The sequence below is a fragment of the Lithobates pipiens genome, unplaced genomic scaffold (genome assembly GCF_037356315.1).
Source record: "Lithobates pipiens isolate NorthernLeopardFrog02 unplaced genomic scaffold, aLitPip1_a1.2 Scaffold_1, whole genome shotgun sequence".
NCBI classification, from domain to species: domain Eukaryota; kingdom Metazoa; phylum Chordata; class Amphibia; order Anura; family Ranidae; genus Lithobates; species Lithobates pipiens.
In genome coordinates this window covers 2292893-2316904 of record NW_027507685.1, presented here as the reverse complement: position 1 = coordinate 2316904, position 24012 = coordinate 2292893, and the positions used below count along the sequence as shown (strand labels likewise).

The window sequence follows — 24012 nt, the reverse complement described above, 5'->3', positions numbered from 1 at the left end:
ATCGCTGGTCATACCCAACGCAAAGCCCCGCCTCCAGTTCCTGGAAAGGAGCCAATCGCGTCGTTGGTGCGTGGGCCACGATGTGATTGGCAGCCGCGGTGACCAACGAGTCGCGCCGTCCGAGATGCTCGCGAGAGGCTGCCAAGCTTTGCACGGGGCAGTGTGGAGTCGCAGCCGGGCTGCATGGAAGACATGCCGGGGGAACAGCAGCAGCAACAGGAGCCCGTCCATCGGCAGATCCGCTTCGCTGATGGCAGCGGGAGCAGCAATGAGACGGATAAGGAGAGTGAGGAGAGCCCGGAGCTGGAGGAAGATCACCTGCAGCAGGTGGGACCTCAACTCAAACTTCTCCCCATGAATGACCAGATCCGGGAGCTGCAGACCATCATCCGGGACAGGTGAGCGGCCTTCGCCATGGTATGTGTGCGCGCTATGGGGCTTCTCCAGGCTCGTTCACCCCCTTTATTGGAAATGGACACAGAATGAGAATGGAACCCTTCTTCATCGGGACGTACTAAAAGGAATGACAGAATGGGATGCCCATAGACTTTAGCGGGGAGGTGGGATGCCCATAGACTTTAACGGGGAGGTGGGATGCCCATAGACTTTAGCGGGGAGGTGGGATGCCCATAGACTTTAGCGGGGAGGTGGGATGCCCATAGACTTTAGCGGGGAGGTGGGATGCCCATAGACTTTAACGGGGAGGTGGGATGCCCATAGACTTTAGCGGGGAGGTGGGATGCCCATAGACTTTAGCGGGGAGGTGGGATGCCCATAGACTTTAGCGGGGAGGTGGGATGCCCATAGACTTTAGCGGGGAGGTGGGATGCCCATAGACTTTAGCGGGGAGGTGGGATGCCCATAGACTTTAGCGGGGAGGTGGGATGCCCATAGACTTTAGCGGGGAGGTGGGATGCCCATAGACTTTAGCGGGGAGGTGGGATGCCCATAGACTTTAGCGGGGAGGTGGGATGCCCATAGACTTTAGCGGGGAGGTGGGATGCCCATAGACTTTAGCGGGGAGGTGGGATGCCCATAGACTTTAGCGGGGAGGTGGGATGCCCATAGACTTTAGCGGGGAGGTGGGATGCCCATAGACTTCAGCGGGGAGGTGGGATGCCCATAGAGAATAACGGAAAAAAAACAATTTGTGACAGACTCTTTACACACATCCATTTTTTTTTTTTTTTATCTACTTTTTAATATCAGTGGCCATGTTTAACATTGAGATTAGGTTGGATTATTGTTGTTTTTTATGGCATAACAAAGGTGAATGACAGAAGGGAATGCCCATAGACTATAATGGGAAGCAAAATATTGACTAGTTTACAGGTAAATCTGAGAGACACGGAAATTTATCCTTTACCACAGCTGTTCCTCAAGTAGAGTAGCAGATTAAGATTATTTGGGATTACATCTGTTTTCTATGGAAAGACAGATAAATAATAGAAAGGAATGCCCATAGAGTATAATGGGAAGGAAGATGTGACCCGGAGTCAGAATCATTGGTCATTTCAGATCAATCTTTAGCAGACATACTCTCTATGTCCAGCGCTGATGTCCAAATTTGACATTAAGCAGCATTATTATTGTTTTCTATGGAATGACAAACATATGACAGAATGGAATGCCCATAGAGTGTAATGGGAAGTAAAATCTAAACTCATTTGCAGGCAAATCTGAGAGACGTGGCAATCTATCCTTTACCACAGCTGTTCCTCAAGTAGAGTAGCAGATTGTAAGATTGAGATTATTTGGGATTACAGCTGTTTTCTACGGAATGACAGATAAATAATAGAAAGGAATGCCCATAGATCAATGATGGCGATCCTTGGCACCCCAGATGTTTTGGAACTACATTTCCCATGATGCTCATGCACTCTGCAGTGTAGTGGAGCATCATGGGAAATGTAGTTCCAAAACATCTGGGGTGCCAAGGTTCACCTTCACTGCCATAGAGTATAATCCTAAATACAGTAATCTGAATCTTACAATCTGCTACTCTACTTGAGGAACAGCTGTGGTAAAGGATGCATTACTATGTATCTTGGATTTGCCTTCTTCATCCGCAGAATGGAGTGCCAGCTCCCTAGTGTGCCCGACCCAGGGGGGTCAAATCCATACAGAAAATCACTGAATCTGCTGACTGCCCTGACTTACATGGAGGCTGTCATTGCTGAGCTGCCCCTCTGAAAATGCTTGTCACCTGGCTGACCCTATCAGTGGTGGCCATACAGGGGTTTGGGGGGACGCCAGTATGGCGCCACCGCCCCCCCCCCCCCCCTGTCTACGCGTGGGGAGGGCGCCGCCCCCAGTCTACGCGTGGGGAGGGCGCCGCCCCCAGTCTACGCGTGGGGAGGGCGCCGCCCCCAGTCTACGCGTGGGGAGGGCGCCGCCCCCAGTCTACGCGTGGGGAGGGCGCCGCCCCCAGTCTACGCGTGGGGAGGGCGCCGCCCCCAGTCTACGCGTGGGGAGGGCCCCGCCGCCCCCCCCCCCCAGTCTACGCGTGGGGAGGGCCCCGCCGCCCCCCCCCCCCAGTCTACACGTGGGGAGGGCGCCGCCCCCCCCCCAGTCTACGCGTGGGGAGGGCGCCCCCCCAGTCTACGCGTGGGGAGGGCGCCCCCCCCAGTCTACGCGTGGGGAGGGCGCCCCCCCCCAGTCTACGCGTGGGGAGGGCGCCCCCCCCAGTCTACGCGTGGGGAGGGCGCCCCCCCCAGTCTACGCGTGGGGAGGGCGCCCCCCCCAGTCTACGCGTGGGGAGGGCGCCCCCCCCAGTCTACGCGTGGGGAGGGCGCCCCCCCCAGTCTACGCGTGGGGAGGGCGCCCCCCCCAGTCTACGCGTGGGGAGGGCGCCCCCCCCAGTCTACGCGTGGGGAGGGCGCCCCCCCCAGTCTACGCGTGGGGAGGGCGCCCCCCCCCAGTCTACGCGCGGGGAGGGCGCCGCCCCCCCCCCCAGTCTACGCGCGGGGAGGGCGCCGCCCCCCCCCCCCAGTCTACGCGCGGGGAGGGCGCCGCCCCCCCCCCCCCCCAGTCTACGCGCGGGGAGGGCGCCGCCCCCCCCCCCCCCAGTCTACGCGCGGGGAGGGCGCCGCCCCCCCCCCCCCCAGTCTACGCGCGGGGAGGGCGCCGCCCCCCCCCAGTCTACGCGCGGGGAGGGCGCCGCCCCCCCCCCAAGTCTACGCGCGGGGAGGGCGCCGCCCCCCCCCAAGTCTACGCGCGGGGAGGGCGCCGCCCCCCCCCAAGTCTACGCGCGGGGAGGGCGCCGCCCCCCCCCAAGTCTACGCGCGGGGAGGGCGCCGCCCCCCCCCCCAGTCTACGCGCGGGGAGGGCGCCGCCCCCCCCCCAGTCTACGCGCGGGGAGGGCGCCGCCCCCCCCCCCAGTCTACGCGCGGGGAGGGCGCCGCCCCCCCCCCCAGTCTACGCGCGGGGAGGGCGCCGCACACATGGATTCCAATGAGGTCATGTTATATATATTTTTTTTTTTTTTCCTTAGGAGCACATGATTAGAGCCAGAGGCTCTAATAGGCTTCAAAAAAAGGCAGAGCCCTGAACCCGCAAAGTTGTGTGACCAGAGCAAATTAATATTTGCTATTGTCATCCTGATTCTCCTCCTGGCCAATCAGGAAGCAGGTCCTAAGACCCATCACCCGAATGGCCAAGAGGAGAAGCAATCCTATTGGCTGCTGTTGAGATGCAGGGTAAGCTGCCATAAAGCACCAGGCGGAGGAGACGCAGGGTGAAGCCGCTGCCCACAACCTAGATGGGGGAAGTGTCCGAAGACTGCAACCTGGACCGGAAATTCACAACGGTGTGTGGATATTGGCTCCATGTCAGTGGCTTAGAGGGTTGTGTGTGAAAACAAATAAATCCACATAGGAAAACTATGTGTAGATGTTTTATTATGTTATCTGTGTCCCCCCTGGGGAAATGTACTTTTTCTTTGTGTCTCATAACTAAAACAGAGGAAGTCCCTCCAAAGTAAGGGAATCAAAGGGGCTCACCAGCACTAGTGTCCCCATTGGAAGATTTCTTATTTATTACTGTTTTGGGGAGAACCTAAAATTTGGGTTTTTCATTCACTTTCTATAATAACAGTAAGCATGACAAATGAGGGGAATCTCCCTAATGGGGGTTCTAAGACTTTGTTTCTGGATACAGTAGATATAAAAAGTCTACACACCCCTGTTAAAATGTCAGGTTTCTGTGATGTAAAAAAAGAGAGACAAAGAAAAAATAATTTCAGAACATTTTCCTCCTTTTAAAGTGGTTGTAAACCCTTACAAACCACTCTGACCTACAAGTAAGCCTAGATTAAGGCTTACCTGTAGGTCCAAGAAATATCTCCTAAACCTATACGGTTTAAGAGATGTTTACAAAAAGACAGGCACCGCTGTCTATGGCGCATGCGCCGTAGAAGCAGCGCACTGGGCAGGCCGCAGATCACGGCGATATGCCGCTCGTGTCGGCTCCCATGCGCATGCGTGGGAGTAACGTCTTCGCAGCTCCGGTAAATCACAGCGCCGGAGCAGCGAGACCCAGAAGCTCACGTGCAGAAACGAACACATACGTGATTAGCGTCCGCATATGAAAACAGTGTTCAAACCACATGTGAGCTATCGCTGCGATTGGTAGAGCGAGATAAATAATTCTAGTCCTATTTATTTTTGAACCGTTGCCTATAGAGACTTTTAAGGGTAAAAGCTTGTCGCCATTCCACGAGCGGGCACAATTTTGAAGCGTGATATGTTGGATATCAATTTACTCTGCGTAACATCTTTTTTAGTTCATGTTTTTTAATTCAAAAAAGTGTGTTTTTTCCAAAAAAGAAAAGTGCGCTTGTAAGATTGCTGCGCAAATGCAGTGTGACAAAGTATTGCAATGACCGCCATTTTATTCTCTAAGGCAGTGATGGTGAACCTTGGCACCCCAGATGTTTTGGAACTACATTTCCCATGATGCTCAACTTACACTGCAGAGTGCATGAGCATCATGGGAAATGTAGTTCCAAAACATCTGGGGTGCCAAGGTTCCCCATCACTGCCCTAGGGTGTTAGAAAAAAAATGTATAATGTTTGGGGGTTATAAGTTTTCTAGCAAAAAAAAACTGTTTTTAACTTGTAAACAACAAATCTCAGAAAGAGGCTCGGTCCTTTTAAGTGGTTAAAGAATATTCCTGAACTTTATCTCATGGTTACTGTGAAATTGTGTGAATGCAGTGCATGTTATCTCAGCTTGCAGAGCTTGGATTCATTGAATGCATTTACCAAAAAATTTAAATATTGCAGAATATACAGCTACATAACTAAGCTCCATTTCATGCTGAATAAATTAAATTATTAATGTATCTTAAATAGAAAACGATCTTTAGATAGTTTGTAGCAGGGTGGATAAAAATCAATGATTAAAAAATAAATAAAAAAAGTGTGTGTGTGTGTGTGTGTGTGTGTGTGTGTGTGTGTATATATATATATATATATATAATGTTGTTTAAATAAAATGCTTTTGGAGTAATTAGATAGAGATATATAATTATTATTATTTATTTATTTTTAATCAGCCCTAACTCCAAAAGCATTTTATTAAAATAAGTTTAACAAAAATCGATTGACTTTTTTTTTTTCTTTTTTTTTTTTATCCACCCTGCGATCCTCGGTTTGTTTTTTAATCCTGTGTCTGTTATAAAAATAAGCAGTTTACCTGTTTTCAGAGCGTCGGCTCTCCCCTCCTGACTGACGTCAGAGGGGTAATCTCAGCCCCGCTTGCTGCAGCTGTCAGGCAGGTAGAACAGAGAGGCGGCGGGTCACGTGAGCGCCGATCGGCGCTGTGAAAACAAGTAAAGAACATAATTTTTTTTTATTTTTATTTTTTTATAAAACACAGACACTGACGCACGGGATTAATAAACACAGAAGATGGTATAAAATGGCTTAACAACCACTTTAATTTGTATTCTAAGGAAAGTTCTTTCAAAGCGTATTTAAAGGAGGGGACTGCATGTAAGAAGGAGCTCTCTTTTCACTTTCCATTGGGTCTTGACCAAGCGGTATTGTTTTGACTGCAGAAAGTAAATTGTCAGAACTTGGAAATGGTATCTAGCAAGGTGTCTGGATTAGAATGCTGGATGAAAAGGATTATGTGGTCTTTTATTTTATTTTATTTTTTTGGCAGGTTTGACTGTTCACAAATGGTGTTGGCCAAAAATATTGGCACCCCTGCATTTCTGTCAAATAATGCACCACTTGTCCAGAAAATTGTTGCAATTACAAATGTTTAGGCATTCTTAGGTTTATTTCTTTTGTTTTGTATTGGTATGACACAAAGTTTAGAAACAAAAAGAAAAATCTGACACATTCCACAGAAAAATCCCAAAATGGACTGGGCAAAATTATTCGCACCTTCTCAAAATTTGTAAGAAATAATTAGTGGGAATGCTTTATCAGTCCCACTATTGTTGTTCGTGTTTTTTATTTTATTAACCATCATCTTTTTATTATCTTTTTTTTATTATTATTATTCCGTACGTTTTTTGACTCTGTGTAACTTATGCATACTTTCAGCTATTAAAGCCATTCAACTTTTAAAATGTTCAGCTCTTTCAGCTGATGTGTGGACTTCTTCAACTTTTTTATTTTTTTTTCTTCTATTTTATACTTTTTAAAATATTAAGCTTTTTAACACTTTTTTTTTTTATTTTTTTTTAAATATTGAAGTCAATGAGAGCATGCTTAAAATCTTTAAAATCTTCTTCCGCTGCCAAAAGTTTCAGCTCCTTCATACTTTCACCTACAGACGCCAAACAAATTTTAAAATGCGTACAAAATATTCATCTATCTGGCTATATCTTTTCCGTTTGATACCTTTTACAGTTTTTGTGAAAAAGCGGTTTAAGTTTAGTGATCATTTCAGAAAATGTCATTACATTTAGGGCATCCAGGCTTTTGTTGTCTGTTTTTGTTTCCATGGTTACCAAAGCTTCTTATACACAGTGATGGGCAGTTTGGGGGGGGGGGGGGAAGGGGAGGCGGCTGGAGCATCTCAGATTACAGAGCCCGGGGGAGAGCACAGATACACCATGTACTGATTTATAATAGAGGAATATGATGGGGGAGTTTTGATGGTGGCAATATGATGAGGCAGTTTTGATGCTATTCAGCATTCCCACGTGTTTTTGTAATTTTTAATTTTTTTTTGTAATTAAACTCAATTAACAGGCGCTGAACATAGAAATCACATCGGCAACCAGTTAAAATGGTGAAAAATGTTCTCAACTTTTTCTGTTTGTCTCTGTGTGCCACATGGAGCATGGAGAAGAGAGAGAGCAGCAAAAAAATTGTCTGAGGATTGAGAACACAAATTGTGGAAAAGCATGGACAATCCCAAGGTCACAAGTCCATCTCCTCGGAGATCTTAATGTTCTCGTGTCCACTGTGTGCAACATTGTCGAAGTTTACAGCCCGATGCACTGTAGCTAATCTCTTGAAAAATTGATAAGCGATTGCAACAAAGGATTGTTTGAATGGTGGATAAAGAACCTCAATCAACTTCTAGACAAATTCAAGCAACCCTTCAGGCACAGGGTACAACTGTCACCTCACCCTATACATTGCCATCTGAATTAAAATTAATACTATGGTAGGAGACCCAGGAAGACCCCTGTCGGAGAACTCGCAGTGCTAATGCCTGTCTTCGTGCAGCAGTGGCTAATTCCCATTCCGCTAATGCCAATGGGCATGTGCATTGTCCCCGACAGAGGCGTACGAGTTCCGGAATGAACGTGTGTGCACACTCGTGCACGCACATTCACGTCCACCAATCCTAGCGCATGGCGCCCTATATAAACAGAGTCTCTGCCTGATACCAGTGCTTGGTCGTCTTCAGCTTGTTCCTGGTTGCTGTTTTGACCTGTTACCTTGCTCCTGACAAACCCGGCTTCCTTGACCATTCTCCTGGATCACCCCTGCCTGTTATCTACCTTTACTGACCTCGGCTTGGATTCTCTACTGTGGCTCTTCTTCCTGATTCTGTACCTCGCTGCCAGCCTGTTGCCAACCTATGCCTGTTCCTGAATCCATACTTGCCTGGCTTCCGCTGAACAGTTCTGGTGATCAGTCTTCACACCTTCCTCTGAGAGGATCCTGTATCTCCCAGCTCCAGCCTTCAGTCTGCAGGCACCTTCACCCTTTCGTTGCCCCTGCACTCCCTGTCCTCACTACCAGAGGTGTTGGGACCGGAACCGTGCAAGAGGCCACCCTCAGCATTTCGGGCTCCGCTGTAAGGTACGTGACAACCCCACTGCTGACGCAGAAACATAAAGCCAGATTGTAGTTTGACAAAACATACCTGAGAAAGCCAAAATCCTTTTTGGGAGAATATGCTGTGGACAGACTAAACAAAATTGCATCCTTTTGGTTAAGCTGGTAGAAAAAGAAATGAGGCCTTTTTAAAGAAAATACACTCGAACATGGTGGAGGTTCACTAACTTAGACATGGGTGGTGCATAGGGAGCTGAAACAAAGGTTTCCCAACCTCTCCAAGGTTGGGAAAATGGAGACCCCCTCCCCCGCCCAAAGTGACTCTCGTCACAACTACCAAATAATTCTGGGGTGCAATGTAGGCCCCAATGTCAAAGTTGGATCTACGTCAGAAGTCGTGGGCCTTACAGCAGGACAATGACCCAAAGCACCTAGAAATGGTTTAAGACAAAGCGCTGGAGAGTACTGAACTGCCCAGCAATGAGTCCGGTTCTAAATCCCCATAGAGTACCTGTGGAGAGCTCTCAAAACAGCAGTTGGGAAAAGGAAGCCTTCCAATCTGAGAGACCTGCAGCAGTTGGCGAAAAAAATGTCCAAAATTCCAGTAGAGAGGTTTAAGAACATCATTGATGGTTAAAGGAAGCGATTTGATTTTAGTTATTTTCCAAGCGGTGTGCTGCCAAAATATTAAATTGAGGGTGGCAATTTTGTCCAGTCCATTTTTGGACTTTTGTGTGGAATGTGTCAGATTTGTGTTTTTTTTTTTTTTTTTTTTTGTTTCTCCACTTTTTTGTGTCATACCAATACAAACAAAAGAAATGAACATGAGAATGCCTAAACATTTGTAATTGCAACAATTTTCAGGGCGAAGTGGTGCATTATCTGACAAATGCAGGGGTGCCAATATATTTGACCATAACTATATGTATATAGCCAGTCTCCTATCGTTTTAAAGTAACTTTCATTGCCCAAAATAATTCTTAATAGCAAGTCTCTCTGGCTGCTGTAGCCTCCACCAGGTTATTTTACATTCAACATTTTTGGGAGTGGCAGGTGCATGTGTCCTCCGCCATGTGCCGTAGTTCCAGTCAACATCACTGCTGTGTCCTTTAACGGCGTCAAGACTGCAGGAGTCAGAGGAATGGACTATAGTCCATCTCGGAGATCATAGGCATCTGGCACGCTCAACTGTTGAATCCAAAGTTTAAAGTGGAAGTAAACTCCCCTATCGTTTTCATCCACGGAAGCTGCCATCTTTGCCTCTGTTTAATCTTCAGCTGCCACGGTGCTGCACATGTGATCCGTTATGACACCAGCCATTGGGTGGTTTGACAGTTTGGTTGAGAGCACAGCCAATGTGCAGTTAGCATTCCCGGCATGCCGTTTTTTGAAACTGTTTAAATCGATGGGTTTACTTCCACTTTAACAAATGCTGCAGTGTTCCATCTGAGGGAGGATGGGAGAAACAAGGTAAGTTTTTAATGTCAAGTATTCTGCCTTCTTTTCTTCTCTTTTTTTTTTTTTTTTTTTTTTTTTTTATTTGGTGACAACAGTGTCACTTTAAAGTTATTGTAAAGCTACTTAGTTTTTAAAAAAAAATAACAAACATACCTCCACTGTGCAGTTTGTTTTTGCACAGAGGGATCCCTGGGCGGCTCCTCCCTGCATCATATAACCCTCTAGGAGAAGCAGGGGCGCTCCCGAGTCTAGCATTCTGCGTCCATAGACTTATTTGCCACCCCCCTGCTCCTGCGTCATTGGATTTGATTGACAGCAGTGAGAGCCAATGGCTGCGTTGCTATCTATCCAATCAAGAATGCCAGGCAGAGGAAGAGCGTGTCTCCACCTTGGGGAAATTACAGGGCTCGGGTGAGTAAAACGGGGGGGGGGGGGGGCTGGGGTGCTGGTCACTAGAAGGTCACATAGGATGCATTAAGGTGAAAACACAAGGGTTTAAAACCACTTTATGCCTTCCTACTATACAAAAAGACAGAAGATGGACATCTAAAATGGCAGGCAGAAAAGGGATCTAACTGTACATTTAGAGGTCTTATATTGCTGGTTCTGGTGGTAAATAACTGGGGATTCCAGAGGACATTGAATAAACCTCGTGGGCAGGAAATACTTGACATCATACTCTGTGGCTATCATTACAGTAACGTGATGGTAATGCATTTTCTGCATTTCTCTGTTTTACAGGACCACAAGCAGAGGAGATTTTGTATTTTCTGCAGATCGGTTGGTACGTGTATTTACCAGTAATATGGTGTTTTTATTTTTTTGTAAATTAACTGAGTATATAATCAAAATACTGTAGTTATTCTATTTCACTTAAAGCCTAAGTTTACCTAAAGCCTAAAAAAAAAAAAAAATTAATATTCCTTGCCTTCGGAGTGATGTGTCCCTTGTTCTGCTGAGAAAACTTCTTGTTCCAATGCCATATAGCTTATTGCAGGGATTTCCTCTTTCTTCCTGGCTATGGGACATCACTGCAATTGGACACAGATGGCAAAAAAAAAAAAAAAAAACAATCTGAAGGGTTAGGGATGCACCGAATGGGTTTTTTGATGCCGAAACCGATACCAAAAATAAATCTTCCTTGATCCCAAAAACCGATATCGAAAGTGACCTTTTTTTTTTTTTTTTTTATTATTATTATTATTATTATTATTATTATTATTATTATTATATTTTTTTTTTTTTTTTTTTTTTTTTTTATATATATTTTTATACAGGAGTTAGTCAGCGACTGGGAACGTGGTACAGGAGATCAATGCAACCAGCCAGTGTCCCCATTGTAGCCAGTGATGGGAGAGGAGAGCCGCCGCCTGTTTGATTACAGCGCCAGGAACATCACAGCTTTCATTTCAATAGCTGTGTGTTCCCTGCTGCGCTCCGTCACATACAATCGCCCCCCCATTGTCTGAGCACTTTGATAGACTGATCACCTGTCCAATCCTGGGATGGGTGATCTGTCTATCAAAGTGCCTGGACAAGGGGGAGGGGCTGTATGTGACGGCGCAGAGCGGGGAACACACAGCTATTGAAATGAAAGCTTTGATGTTCCCGGCGCTATAATCCAACGGGGGGGGGGGGGGGGTTGTCTGGTTCTACTTTAATGTCATAGGTGAATAAGTGCCTCATTGTTGGTGACAGTGAGAGGAATATCTATGGGAAGAACAGTCCCGCAAAGGGCCACATCTAGTCCGGGGGGCGCAGTTTGGAGACCGCTGCGATAAAGCATGTTACTAATGTATGTTGTTGATGTTGCAGATACGGTTGGTGGTTGAGGAGGGTCTGAACCAATTACCATATACAGAATGCACTGTCACTACTCCAACAGGTAAGATCCTCCTCTCTGATGTCTGTTCTTCCCTTTTTGTTTTGCTTTAAAAAAAACAAGCTAATATCTTTTATTTTTTTCTTTGTAGGGTACAAGTATGATGGAGTAAAATTCGAAAAAGGAAACTGTGGTGTGAGCATTATGAGGAGTGGTAGGTAACTGCCATGCTAGGTTCAGTTTGTTTTATTTGAAGAAATACACTTCTGATTCCAGGTCTTTACTAAATGGTTTTCCCATTGTTAATTGGGCACCACATGGTAAAGGGAATAGCAGTTTGTAACACCGGCATGAATTGTGAACCAAGAGAAGCCTAGTTTAATTGGGCCCCGATCTTTGTGCCCACGTCTGAGCATCGGTGCTGCCGCAAGATTTGCATCGCCGGCTATCCATAGCTATGAGAAATCTCAACAATCGGCATAATTGAGAGGTCCCAGTGCATATAATGCCGCGTACACACGATCGAACTGTATGACGTACTTAGTCCGTTGAAACACATTTCAACGGACAATCCACTCGTGTGTGGGCTTCAGCAGACTTTTTCAGCGTGCAGTCCGGAGTACTAAGAAGTTCGGTTTGCACAACAATCTTTCCGTCGTACTTTGGTTTCAGCGGACAATACGGTCGTCAGTGTGCTAGTCCGACGGACTAAGAATGGCGCATGCCCAGAAAGGATTTACAGGGCGGAAGCGCTCTGTCTTGTAAAACTAGTGTTCGTATTGAAGCTAGCATATTCGTCATGCTGCTAGTTTTGTGTTTTTTTAATATAGCACATTCTTTTCTTCTTCATAATGCAAGAAAAGTGAAGTTGCTTTGCTGCTTATATTCACACAGAGTTATCACAAATGTCTTTATTCATCCTCATCCTATGATTAATATTCCAATTCGAGAATAAATAAAAAAAAAAAAACGGACGAATTAAGCTGAAGTCTGAAAAGCGCGAATCGTCTCTAACCAAACTTCCACTAACGCAAAGTCAGCAGAAGGAGCCCAAAGGGTGCTTTGCTGTGTATTGGACTTCCTATTTCTAGTCCCTTCGTACGTGCTGTACACGTCATCGCGCAAGCTTTCGTCGGACTGTTTGTGTATCCGTGTGTGGTCAAGTCCGTTCAGTAGAAAGTACGCGTAGGATTGTATGACGGACTGTTTGTGCATCCGTGTGTGGTCAAGTCCGTTCAGTGGAAAGTACGACGGACTGTCCGTCGGATTGTATGACGGACTAAGTACGTCATACAGTTCGATCGTGTGTACGCGGCATAAGGCATTGGCTCATTTAATACATTCGTAACCTTATGGCAAGAATCAGGGAAACACCACCTGAGAGCGAGAAGCAGAAAGAAGACAGAGAAAAAAGAAAGAGGGAGAAGTAGACTTAGAACTCGGAGTATATCAATCTCTAGTAATCATCCAAGTATAGGATAGAGAGGTACTTATGCATAGCCCATGATTCCCAAATATGTTCAAAGAGGACCTGTTTGTCATTTATTACTCTAGCCACCTTCTCATGTATCATGTTCCAGGATATTTTATGCTTCATGCGGCAAATGGAAGCAGTGGGTGACTTCCATGCTCCTGAGATCATGATCTTAGCCGCAAGAAGCATAAAATTGTTTCACAGGGAGCGGGATACCATTTGGGAGACAATTTAGCAAAGCAATAGAAGGCTGTTGGTCTACCGCAATCCCTGTTATTTTACAGATCAAGGAGAAGACTCAACTCCAGTAGCTCTTGATACGGGGACATTCCCACCAGATGTGGAGCATGGTGCCCCCACAAGGCGCATCCTCTAAAGCAGTCTGCTGAAGTTGATGGGTATATCCTGGCTAGGCGAGAAGGAACCAAATACCATCTCATTAACACTTTAATACTCGCCTCTTTTAACCACTTACAGACCGGACCATTTTGCTGGTCAAAGACCAGACCACTTTTTGCGATTCGGCACTGCGTCGCTTTAACTGACAATTGCGCGGTCATGCGACGTGGCTCCCAAACAAAATGTCCTTTTTTTCCCCACATATAGAGCTTTCTTTTGGTGGTATTTGATCACCCCTGCGGCTTTTATTTTTTGCGATATAAACAAAAATAGAGCGACAATTTTGAAAAAAAACTCATTATTTTTTACTTTTTGTTATAATAAATATCCCCCAAAAATATATATTAAAAAAAAAAAAAACTTTTTTCCCTCAGTTTAGGCCGATATGTATTCTTCTACATATTTTTGGTAAAAAAATTGTAATAAGCGATTATTGATTGGTTTGCGCAAAAGTTATAGCGTTTACAAAATAGGGATAGTTTTATAGTATTTTTATTAATAATTTTTTATTATTTTATTTTTTTTACTAGTAATGGCGGCGATCAGCGATTTTTATTGTGACTGCGACATTGTGGGGGACACATCGGACATTTTTGACAAATTTTTGGGACCATTGTCGTTTATACAGTAATCATTTCTATATAAATGCAGTGATTCCTGTGTAAATGACACTGGCAGTGAAGGGGTTAACCAGTGGGTGGCAGTGTATGGGTTAAGTGTTCCTAGGGGTGTGTTACTAACTGTGGGGGGGTTGGGCTTTCATTTAGTGAACACTAATCTCTGCTCCAATCACATGGAGCAGAGATCAGCGTCACTAGTTGCTAGGCAGAATGGAGAAATGCTGTTTACACGGCATTTCCTCCATTCAGCCGTCCCGTGAGACGATCGCGGGTATGCCCGCGGCGATCGAGTCCGCGGGACCCGCGACCGGACTCGCGGGGGTCCCGACTGGCACGCAAGCGCGCCGCGGCATTGAAGATTGGACGCACCTGTACGCCAATATGCCTGCCCGTGCCATTCTGCCTATGTACATCGGCGTGCGCTGGTCGGGAACCGGTTAATATACCTCTGAAAGAGACCCAGAGCCTGGAAAATCAGATCTCTGGTTCCAGCGAGAGGATTCCTCTCCCAAGCCAGCATGTATGGATGTTTCAAAAGGGAAACGAGCGAGGATACATACGCCATGCAGATGCCACCACTAGAGCCCTGATTTTTTTATTTATTTTTTATTTTTATTTTTTTTCTAGTACGCCATTGTCCATGAGCTGTTAAGGATGGATATTCAGAAGCCGCGTAAAGGGTCAACAAAAAAAAAGGGCAATTTCAAAAAAAGGGAACAGTTCAGAGAGGGGCATCTCTAGAGTGGTATTGCAATGGGATAGGGTAAAGGGCCCTGTATGAGTGAAGAAAGGTCCTATGCGGTTTAAGCCTTTATCCATCCACTTAAAAGCTCTTATTTCCATGCCTGGACGGAAGACCGGGGTTATGAAATGATCTAGGGGAGTGGAGTCAGAAACCAACCCAGGGTTATTAGGAAGTCGGTCCCAAAGTGCAAAGGAGTGAGAGAGGGCAGGCGCCATAATGGGAGGTCTGGCTTTAGCAGTACGTCAGAGCAGAAAATGGATAGTATGGGACGGAATAGCTATTCTTTTTATAGACAGCCGTCGGGGTGTTTTCGTCTCTCTAATATATCACCGATAATTGTACAAGTTGCGTAGCTCTATAGTATGTCTGGGACACCCAGCCCCCCATTCGATTTTGCCGTGTATAGGATGCCGCAAGCCAATCTAGAACACTTAGGGCCCCGGAAAAAAAAACGTAACTTTTAAATGGAATTGTGCCAAATCAGCCCTGTTAAGGAGAACTGGTAAGGAGCGAAAGGGGTAGAGTAACTTGGGTAATGGCTTTTATTTTTAAATGTAAAACTTTTATCCAAAAGGAAAAGACGTTGCTGTAACTGGAGTGTGAGAAGGAGTTTGGCTTCAGTTTGTTAGTGTATCTAAATCTGCTAGTACATCCCATAGACTGACAGTGCTCCTTCATCCAGAGTGGGGACCCTGTAATACAGGAGGTGTTACTGGCCAGATCGCCAGGCGAAAACAGAGGGGAAAAAGTCTAAAACAGAAAACAAATGCAGCCATCATATCTAGGGATTAATAAACTGCAATATAATACTTTGTTTTCTGGGGGGTTAATACCATTTTAAAAACTATACTCCCAATGCTTTTTTTTCTCCTGATGGTCAGCTTATGTAATTGTCACCATTTTTAGGAAGGACACCACATGCAATGAAGCAAACTTCTTCTTTTAGCTTTACAATTAAGCAAATAACATAATAGGCTGTAACTTTTTTTTTTTATTAATATTTTTTATTTTTTTTGCCCAGTGAATAAACAATATAAAATTAAAAAAATATACAAAGTGTATGTGTCTAAAAATATGAAAAATATATAAAATTCAAAGCTGAAGAAGAGGTGAAGTCTAGAATGCCGGCGTGGGACTTCAGAAGAGAAGGTTTGGAGCTGCTTTGTGCTATAATTTTGCATATGCTTATTATTTTAATGAAGAAAAAAAAATTGGGAGCCTTTTATAACTGCTTTAAAGTGGAACTCAACTCCACAATATTCTTTAAGTTGCCTTTTTTCTTTTTTATATATATATATATATATATATATATATATATATATATATATATATATATATATATATATATATATATATTCCCTACCAATTCTCAGCTCTCACATTATTTCTTGGTATAGGTGAAGCCATGGAACAGGGTCTGCGAGACTGCTGCCGCTCCATTCGCATTGGAAAAATTTTAATCCAGAGTGATGAAGAAACACAACGTGCCAAAGTCTATTATGCAAAGTTCCCACCAGATATTTACAGGAGAAAGGTTTTGTTAATGTATCCTATACTAAGTAAGGATTTTTCTTATCCCACTGTTTCTTACTTGTTTTGCTTAAAGCGGGAGTCCGCCGGGACTCCGCGTTTTTTTTTTTTTTTTTTTTAAAAGCCAGCAGCTACAAATACTGCAGCTGCTGACTTTTAAAATAGTGACACTTACCTGTCCAGCGCGCCCGCGATGTCGGCACCCGAAGCCGATCTCTCGATCGTCTCTCGGGTGCTGCCGCCGCCATCTTGGGTATGGGAATCAGGAAATTGAGCCTTTTCGGCTTCATTTCCCGGTTCCCTACTGCGCATGCGCGAATCGCGCTGCGCAATAAGGATGGTCCCCGCTGCCTCTGGGATCTGTGTGTTTCCCAGCAGGCAGCGGGGCACTTGCGGAAAGGGGCGTAATCTACGCCCCTTTCCGCAGAGAGCTATCCCGGAAGTGGGTGCAGAATACCTGTACTGTACAGGTATCTGCACCCCCCTCCCCCCCTGAAAGGTGCCAATTGTGGCGCCGGAGGGGGGGAGGGTTCCGATGAGCGGAGGTCCACTTTAGGGTGGACCTCCGCTTTAAGCTTTAATCTATCACAATACATAAACGGTAAGGCTCGGTTCACACAGGGGCGACTTGTCCAGGCGACTTCGCCGCCTGACAAGTCGCGCTCCGTTCTGTACTATGGAACCATTCTAATAGGAGCGACTCAAGTCGCTCCGACTTAGAAAAAAGGTACCTGTACTATTTTTGGGGCGACTTCAGGCGACTTGCATTGACTTCTATACAGAAGTTGTTTTGCAAGTCGCCGCTGATCGTGTGCAGGTCGCGGCACTGCAAGTCTTGCCGCCCCTGTGTGAACCGAGCCTTACTGATGACTTGAACATACACACCAATTTGGTCCATGATACACATTCACAGAGTAAGCAACGTACTTTCTGTCTCATGCTAGTTTGATCATTGAGAGGCCAATAGTAAGGCTTTAGGAGGTGAAGGGCAATGGGTCAGAATCCAGAATGGACTAGGATAAGGGGGTTTTCACTATAATAGAGAGAAAAACCAACCCGCTGTGTAGTCACCTTCTGCCATTTTCTATTTCTTGCTGTTGGGATGCAGTAAGGACAGGAAGGCTCCTATTTCAGCCTTTTCCTAGGCACCATTAATTGCAAAAAGTCAGACCGCTGCAGTAGAGAATGTAGTGTAACCACTTCCCGACCAGGCCATTTTTGCGATATGGCGCTGCATTAACTGACAATTGCACGGTCGTGCGATGCTGTACCCAAATAAATAAAATATGTCCTTTTTTTTCCCCAAAAACTGAGCTTTCTTTTGGTGGTGTTTTATCATCTGCTTTTTATTATTTTTTTTTTGTTAGTTTTTTGCGCTATAAACAAAAGACCGACAATTTTGGAAAAAAAAAAAGTTTTACATTTTTCCATAAAAGCTATCCAATAAAAATTCAAATTTCTTCATCAATTAAGGCCAATAAGTACATATTGGTTTGTGCAAAAGTGATAGCATCTACAAACTTTGGGATATATTTATGGAATTTTTCTTTCTTTAGCTTTTACTAGTAATGGCGGCGATCCAAGGGTTAGCTATGTGCCTAGCCCAGTGTTTCTCAATTCCAGTCCTCATGGCCCACTAACAGGTCATGTTTTCCAGGCTTTCCATTATTTTGCACAGGTGATTTCATCAGTTTCACTGCCTTAGTAATTACCCCAGCTGTTTCATCTGAGGGAAATCCTGAAAACATGACCTGTTAGTGGGCCATGAGGACTGGAATTGAGAAACACTGGCCTAGCCTGTGTTTTATTAGTGTGGGAGGTGTTTGTACTAGGACTAGACCCGGATCCACGTCCCTGCTTTGCTTGGACACAGGTCAGAACAGCAATCTGCCATATTTACATAGGCAGACTTCCGTTCTGCCTCTCTGCAGGACGATTGGTGGGTGCTGGCAGGTATTGCGTCTGTGGTGATGGAGCACGCATGCTCAGAGCGCGCTCCTCCCCGCTCTCTCTCCCCAACCGTAAGTGAAGTACACCGCTATCTGTGAGCCGTCCGGAGTGTCTGGAAGCGCTGGGAACCATCGGCGTCCCTGTACCCCTCAGCTGCCTCTTTGCCAATGAGAAGCTCGTCTTGCCCACGAGTGGATGAACCACATTATTAATCCCGCATGCATTGACCTCCCATACATCTTGTGAGTTACCAATTGTCTTTTGTGGAATAAAATGTCTTAATAATGCTGCACTTAGATGGCACTGCTCTCCTTCTGTCTTTGCATTCCACAGAGCTACTTCTAGCCTGTCACAAGCTGGCAGCCATCCACAGTCAGCTTATCTAAGAATACTTCCCGCTAATCGGCTCCCGCTGTGTATAATCACAGCGGACGTGAGCTGCCAGCGGCACGCTTTTGCGTCCCCTACCCAGAAATGCAGATAGAGATAGAGAGATATCTCTAGCTCTAGCTCTATCTCTCAAAAGTGAGTACACCCCTCATATTTTTGTAAATATTTTATTATATCTTTTCATGTGACAACACTGAAGATATGAGACTTTGCTACGATGTAAAGTAGTGAGTGTACAGCTTGTATAACAGTGTAAATGTGCTGTTCCCTCAAAATAACTCAACACACAGCCATGTCTAAACTCCTGGCAACAAAAGTGAGTACACCCCTAAAGTAAAAATATCCAAATTGGGTCTCGGGGGTGAATGGGGGGCAGGTGTGTTAACACGAAGTTTATCGCTCTCACTCTCTCATACTGGTCACTGGAAGTTCAACATGGCACCTCATGGCAAAGAACTCTCTGAGGATCTGAAAAAAAGAATTGTTGCTCTACATAAAAATGGTTCAGGCTATAAGAAGATTGCCAAGACCGTGAAGATTGCACGTGATGGGGCTCGGCATCATATCCAGAGGTTCTCTTTGGGAAATAGACGTATAAGTGCTGCCAGCATTGCTGCAGAGGTTGAGGGAGGGGGGGGGGGGGAGAGAGGAATTGGCCTGTCATGTTCTCAGACCATATGCTGCACACTGCATCAAATTGGTCTGCATGGCTGTCATCCCAGAAGGAAGCCTCTTCTAAAGATGATGCACAAGAAAGCCCACACAGTTTGCTGACAACAAGCAGACTAAAGAGATGGATTACTGGAGCCATGTCCTGTAGTGTGAGGAGACCAAGATAAACGTATTTGGTTCATATGGTGTCAAACGTGTTCACCCGCAACCAGGTGAGGAGTACAAAGGCAAGTGTATCTTGCCTACAGTAAAGCATGGTGGCGGGAGTGTCATGGTCTGGGGCTGCATGAGTGCTGCCAGCACTGGGGAGCTACAATTCATAGAGGGAACCATGAATGCCAACATGTATTGTGACATACTGAAGCAGATCATGATCCCCTCCCATCGGAGACTGGGCCGCAGGGCAGTATTCTAACATGATGACCACTGCCTGGCAAAAGAAGCTGAGGGTAAAGGTAATGGACTGGCCAAGCATGTCTCCAGACCTAAACCCTATTGAGCATCTGTGGGACATCCTCAAACGGAAGGTGGAGGAACGCAAAGTACTAACATCAACCAGCTCCCAGATGTCATCCAGTGGCAACCTGTGAAGCTCTGGTGAACTCCGTACCCAAGAGGGTTAGGGCAGTGCTGGAAAATAATGGTGGCCACACAAAATGTTGACACTTTGGGCCCAATTTGGTGATTTTTTCACTTAGGGTTGTACTAGCTTTTTTTTTGCCAGCGGTTTAGGCATTCATGGCTGTGTGTTGAGTTATTTTGAGGGGACAGCAAATTTACACTGTAATGTAAGCTGTACACCACTACTCACTATATTGTATAATTTATATATACGCTATATTGTATATATGTGTGTATTTTTGTGTGATCTTTAAAGAGTGATAGAAGTAGATTATTAATGTGTTGATATCAAATTTTAAAAGGGTTTTCCCCTTACCTATTTTTTTAGTTGTTCCCTGTCGTCATGTGTGTTTAAATTTATTCTGCAGGTACTGGCAATACGGTTATTGAAGCAGTTAAAGTTTTGATTGAACATGGAGTCCAACCTAGCTGTATTATACTTCTCAGTCTCTTCTCCACCCCACATGGTAAGCCTTTTGGATATTTTACACACAGAAATTCACATTAACCTTTTTAATGCCAATGTAATTATTAAGTTGGGGTCAACGTCGATTTGTGCACAAAAATCCAGCCACTATAGCAGCCTTTAGTTTGTGTACATGGAAAGATTTGACAACAGCAGTGCACGTATCGTCTGACCCCACTTCCCTTTTTATTTATTTTTTTTTTTTTGGAAAAACCAAAACTGTACTAAAAGAATTATGTAGACTGCCATTGCTGACCCCCCCTCTGCAAAATGCTAGTTGTCTGGCTTCAGTATTTTTTTTTTTTTTTTTTTTATATGGTGATACAAGAATTATCAATATAAAAGATTACATCAGACCCTAGATATCGGAGGTGTCTAATCACCTACTATAATCTGGAGCATAGATTCTAATCTTATGTATTTGAAGTGTTGGTAAATATAGGGGATGTACATTATTAGTTGTACAGTACAAGGCACAGGTTATATGCTGCCACCTTTTGCTGTTAGCAATGCCCATATAACCTCCTACTACCATCCCCAACTACTGGACCTAAGGTCACCAGTATGGGATCTCTTCTCACAACCAAAAAACCTACTGGGTCCTTCTCAGCCCTTGTACACACGGTCGTAGAATCTGTCGGAATGAGTCTTATGGGACCGTGTCGTCAGATAATCCGACTGTGTGTGGTATGCATCGGACTGATTCCGTCCGAATCCCAGTCTGACCCAATTTTCCAACATGTTGGAAATATTTCCCGACCAACTGGGCCGGACGGACCTAATCCGATCATGTGTAGAGCATTTTCATCGGACCAAGTGCCACGCATGCTCAGATCAAATTCCTACATCAAAGCTATTGGCTACTAGCCTGAACGTAGTCCCGTCGTAACGAAATTACGTCATCACGTTCTGAAAGATCGGATTTTTCGCCAACTTGGCCCGACCGTGTGTATGCAACAGTTTCGGACACAATCCGTCGGACTAAATCCGACGGATTTGGTTGGCAAAATCTCCGACCGTGTGTACGTGGGCTCAGTTTACCCACTGGTACTGGGTGTTCTGAATGAGGTCTGTCCGAGGCCAGACAAATTGTATACTCCTCCAAAGAGGTTTGTACAGCAAGTCCCGTTGGACAAAGGGCTGGAGGCCCTGCTCAAAGGCTCCTTTGCTATGGAGCTTGTTCATGGAACTGTTGGTGGTATGCATGGTCATTTGCCAGAACCTGGCAGCCTGGGCCAAGCACATGGTGCGCAGCTCTGGATTGATCCTAATGGATCCCTTAGATCTTAAATAACTAGTGGGCTCTGTTGCATAGGCGTGGTGGTGGATTACCTGTGCCTCCATGCATAGAATGCATTAAGATAAACTAGGGCTGCAACTATTTTCATAATCTATTAGTTGTCGGATTTATTGTTTCTATTAATCGGTTAATCTTAAAAAAAATAAAAAAAAAAAAGTACAAGGAATATCTCCTAAATGTGCACCGTTTTAGGAGATTTTTCACTACTTCTGAAGCCGGTGACATCATTGGCACATGCACACTGTGCTCTAAAGGGATGGCATTCCTTCCCTTCAGAGCGCTGTGCTGCAGTGCATACTAGCACATTATGCTCTTAACTTGCAGGGGGATTTTTTTTGGTTTGTTTTACATGTCCCTTTTACTACCACTTTTGCATCCCTGTCCAGGCAGAGGTGGGCCCATCTAATTCGGTGTTTGGTGCAAGCCCATGTGCAGTGTACCCTATATCTTTAGCAGGGTGCTCTACAGGTCCAGGGCAGTGATCCTGTGGGACATGCCTACTGTGATGGGTAAATGTTTTGCCTTGTGCTTTTGAAAGGCCCCGATTAGTCTTCCTTCTGTGCGGTGCTTTAAAGCATAGGATGGCATTAGGACATGGTTTTTCCCCTTATGGGTTGATATACAAGCTGTAGCAATGTTAAAAGGGGTAAACGTGCCATTTTGTGTCCCAATATCTATAAGGATTCCTTACCATCTGGTATCTGTCATCCTGCCTTCCACATTCACTAACCAAGCTGACTTCCAATCATGGGGGCACAGCAAGTACAGCGGCCTGTGTATTATTTGGTAGGGGGCTGACACTCCTTTCAGTTAAATGGCCGCTTTTTGCTAGGTTATAGACCTGTCCTTCCTCACCAGACCATGGCTTCTTGCAGGCAGAGAAGACAGTGGGGGCTCCCAGATTCCTTCATCAGGTAGGGAGGTCCTCCTGCCAAGTTTGCCCTGCAATGGCCCCCCTATGGAGCAGATTAGCTTTGAATCCCTGCCCTTATCTGGTATTTCCACTGTTTGAGGGGCACAGTCCTCTTCTTCCTTTGCATAATTGCTGGTCTGCAAGATCGGCTATCAGTGGTTTACACTAGCCTGGGACATAATTCATGGCCGCTCAACTTCCTTCTGCAAGGAGAGGAACGCAGATAAACACTCCTGCAGATGGGCACAGCGCTGGATGAATGTAGGACTCGGGTAAGCATTTGGATAGGTGAAGGGGGGGGGGGCGCAATTATTGGGAGATTCCCTCCATTAAGGATAAAAAAATGTCCTGGCTTTAGAACTATTTTAACCCCTCTGTGTCCTGTGATGTAGTCTAAGAAAAAAGATTTTACAAATATACATATAAACCAAAAAAATAACAAATTCATCTGCATGTTTGCTATACAGTTAAATATCTTTATTTCCTTAACAGGTGCAATGTCCATCATTCAAGAATTTCCTGACATAACCATTTTAGCCACTGAAGTCCACCCAGTGGCCCCTACACACTTTGGACAAAAGTATTTTGGGACAGACTGACCTTTTTTATTTTGTAATCCTGCCTCTTCAGAGGCTGCTTATGTATGACCCAGTGTTTCTCAGTGCCCCTGAATAATGTGCACTGCTGCCGAAAACATGCACAAGACACTGAATTATGCAGGCTTTTTACTGTATATGTTTTTCTAGCTTTTTACTGAATATTTACTTTGCCTAGCCACCAGCAACAGCAACTGAATGGTATTCCTTGACTTTGCTTGCACACCCCCACCAAGGGTCCACGTTCCATTCAAATGCAGCTTGTATGGTTGTGCTGAGGCGTTCCAGGGCATCAATTATTTATTTATTTGTATGACTATTATAGCTACTTGGCAATTAAAAAAAAATTGCAAGATCTTTGTCACTGTGTCTTTTTTTTTTTTTTTTTTTCTTTTATTCATGGTAAGCTTTATAGGCCACTATTAAAAATAAATACTTTGGCACCAGACGAGTTACATAATTTACATAGCCTCCTTTTTTAGCCCCTGTAATGTATACTTTTACGTGCTTTTTCAAGCATATTAGCTTTGTAGTAACATTGTGACAGCTCACTACATTGTGAGCGGCGCCTACTCCAATATGCTCTTACCCTGTTTAAATTCATGATGATAAATTGGTGTCAATTGTTATCGTACTGTGCTATAATGTATTCATATCAATCAATAATGTCTATCAATTTTGCATGGCATGCTACAGAGGAAAAATGCTTAAAAAAATTCCAAATGTCATTATTATACTCTGCATGGAATTCACTAAAGCGGTCATTGTCTCCCTTAATTGGGGAAAGCGTTCATGTGCCCATCT

At 45.0% G+C, this 24012-nt stretch overlaps 1 protein-coding gene across 1 annotated transcript; it reads left to right on the top strand.

The window, feature by feature from the left end:
• Window positions 1–51: 51 nt before the first annotated feature.
• Window positions 52–23563, top strand: UPRT (uracil phosphoribosyltransferase homolog). The gene is made up of 7 exons (XM_077467368.1): window positions 52–398; window positions 10452–10494; window positions 11526–11595; window positions 11684–11746; window positions 16168–16329; window positions 20302–20400; window positions 23105–23563. The coding sequence occupies exons 1-7, from the start codon at window positions 184–186 to the stop codon at window positions 23209–23211; spliced, it is 759 nt and encodes a 252-aa protein (XP_077323494.1). The 5' UTR covers window positions 52–183; the 3' UTR covers window positions 23212–23563.
• Window positions 23564–24012: the final 449 nt, after the last annotated feature.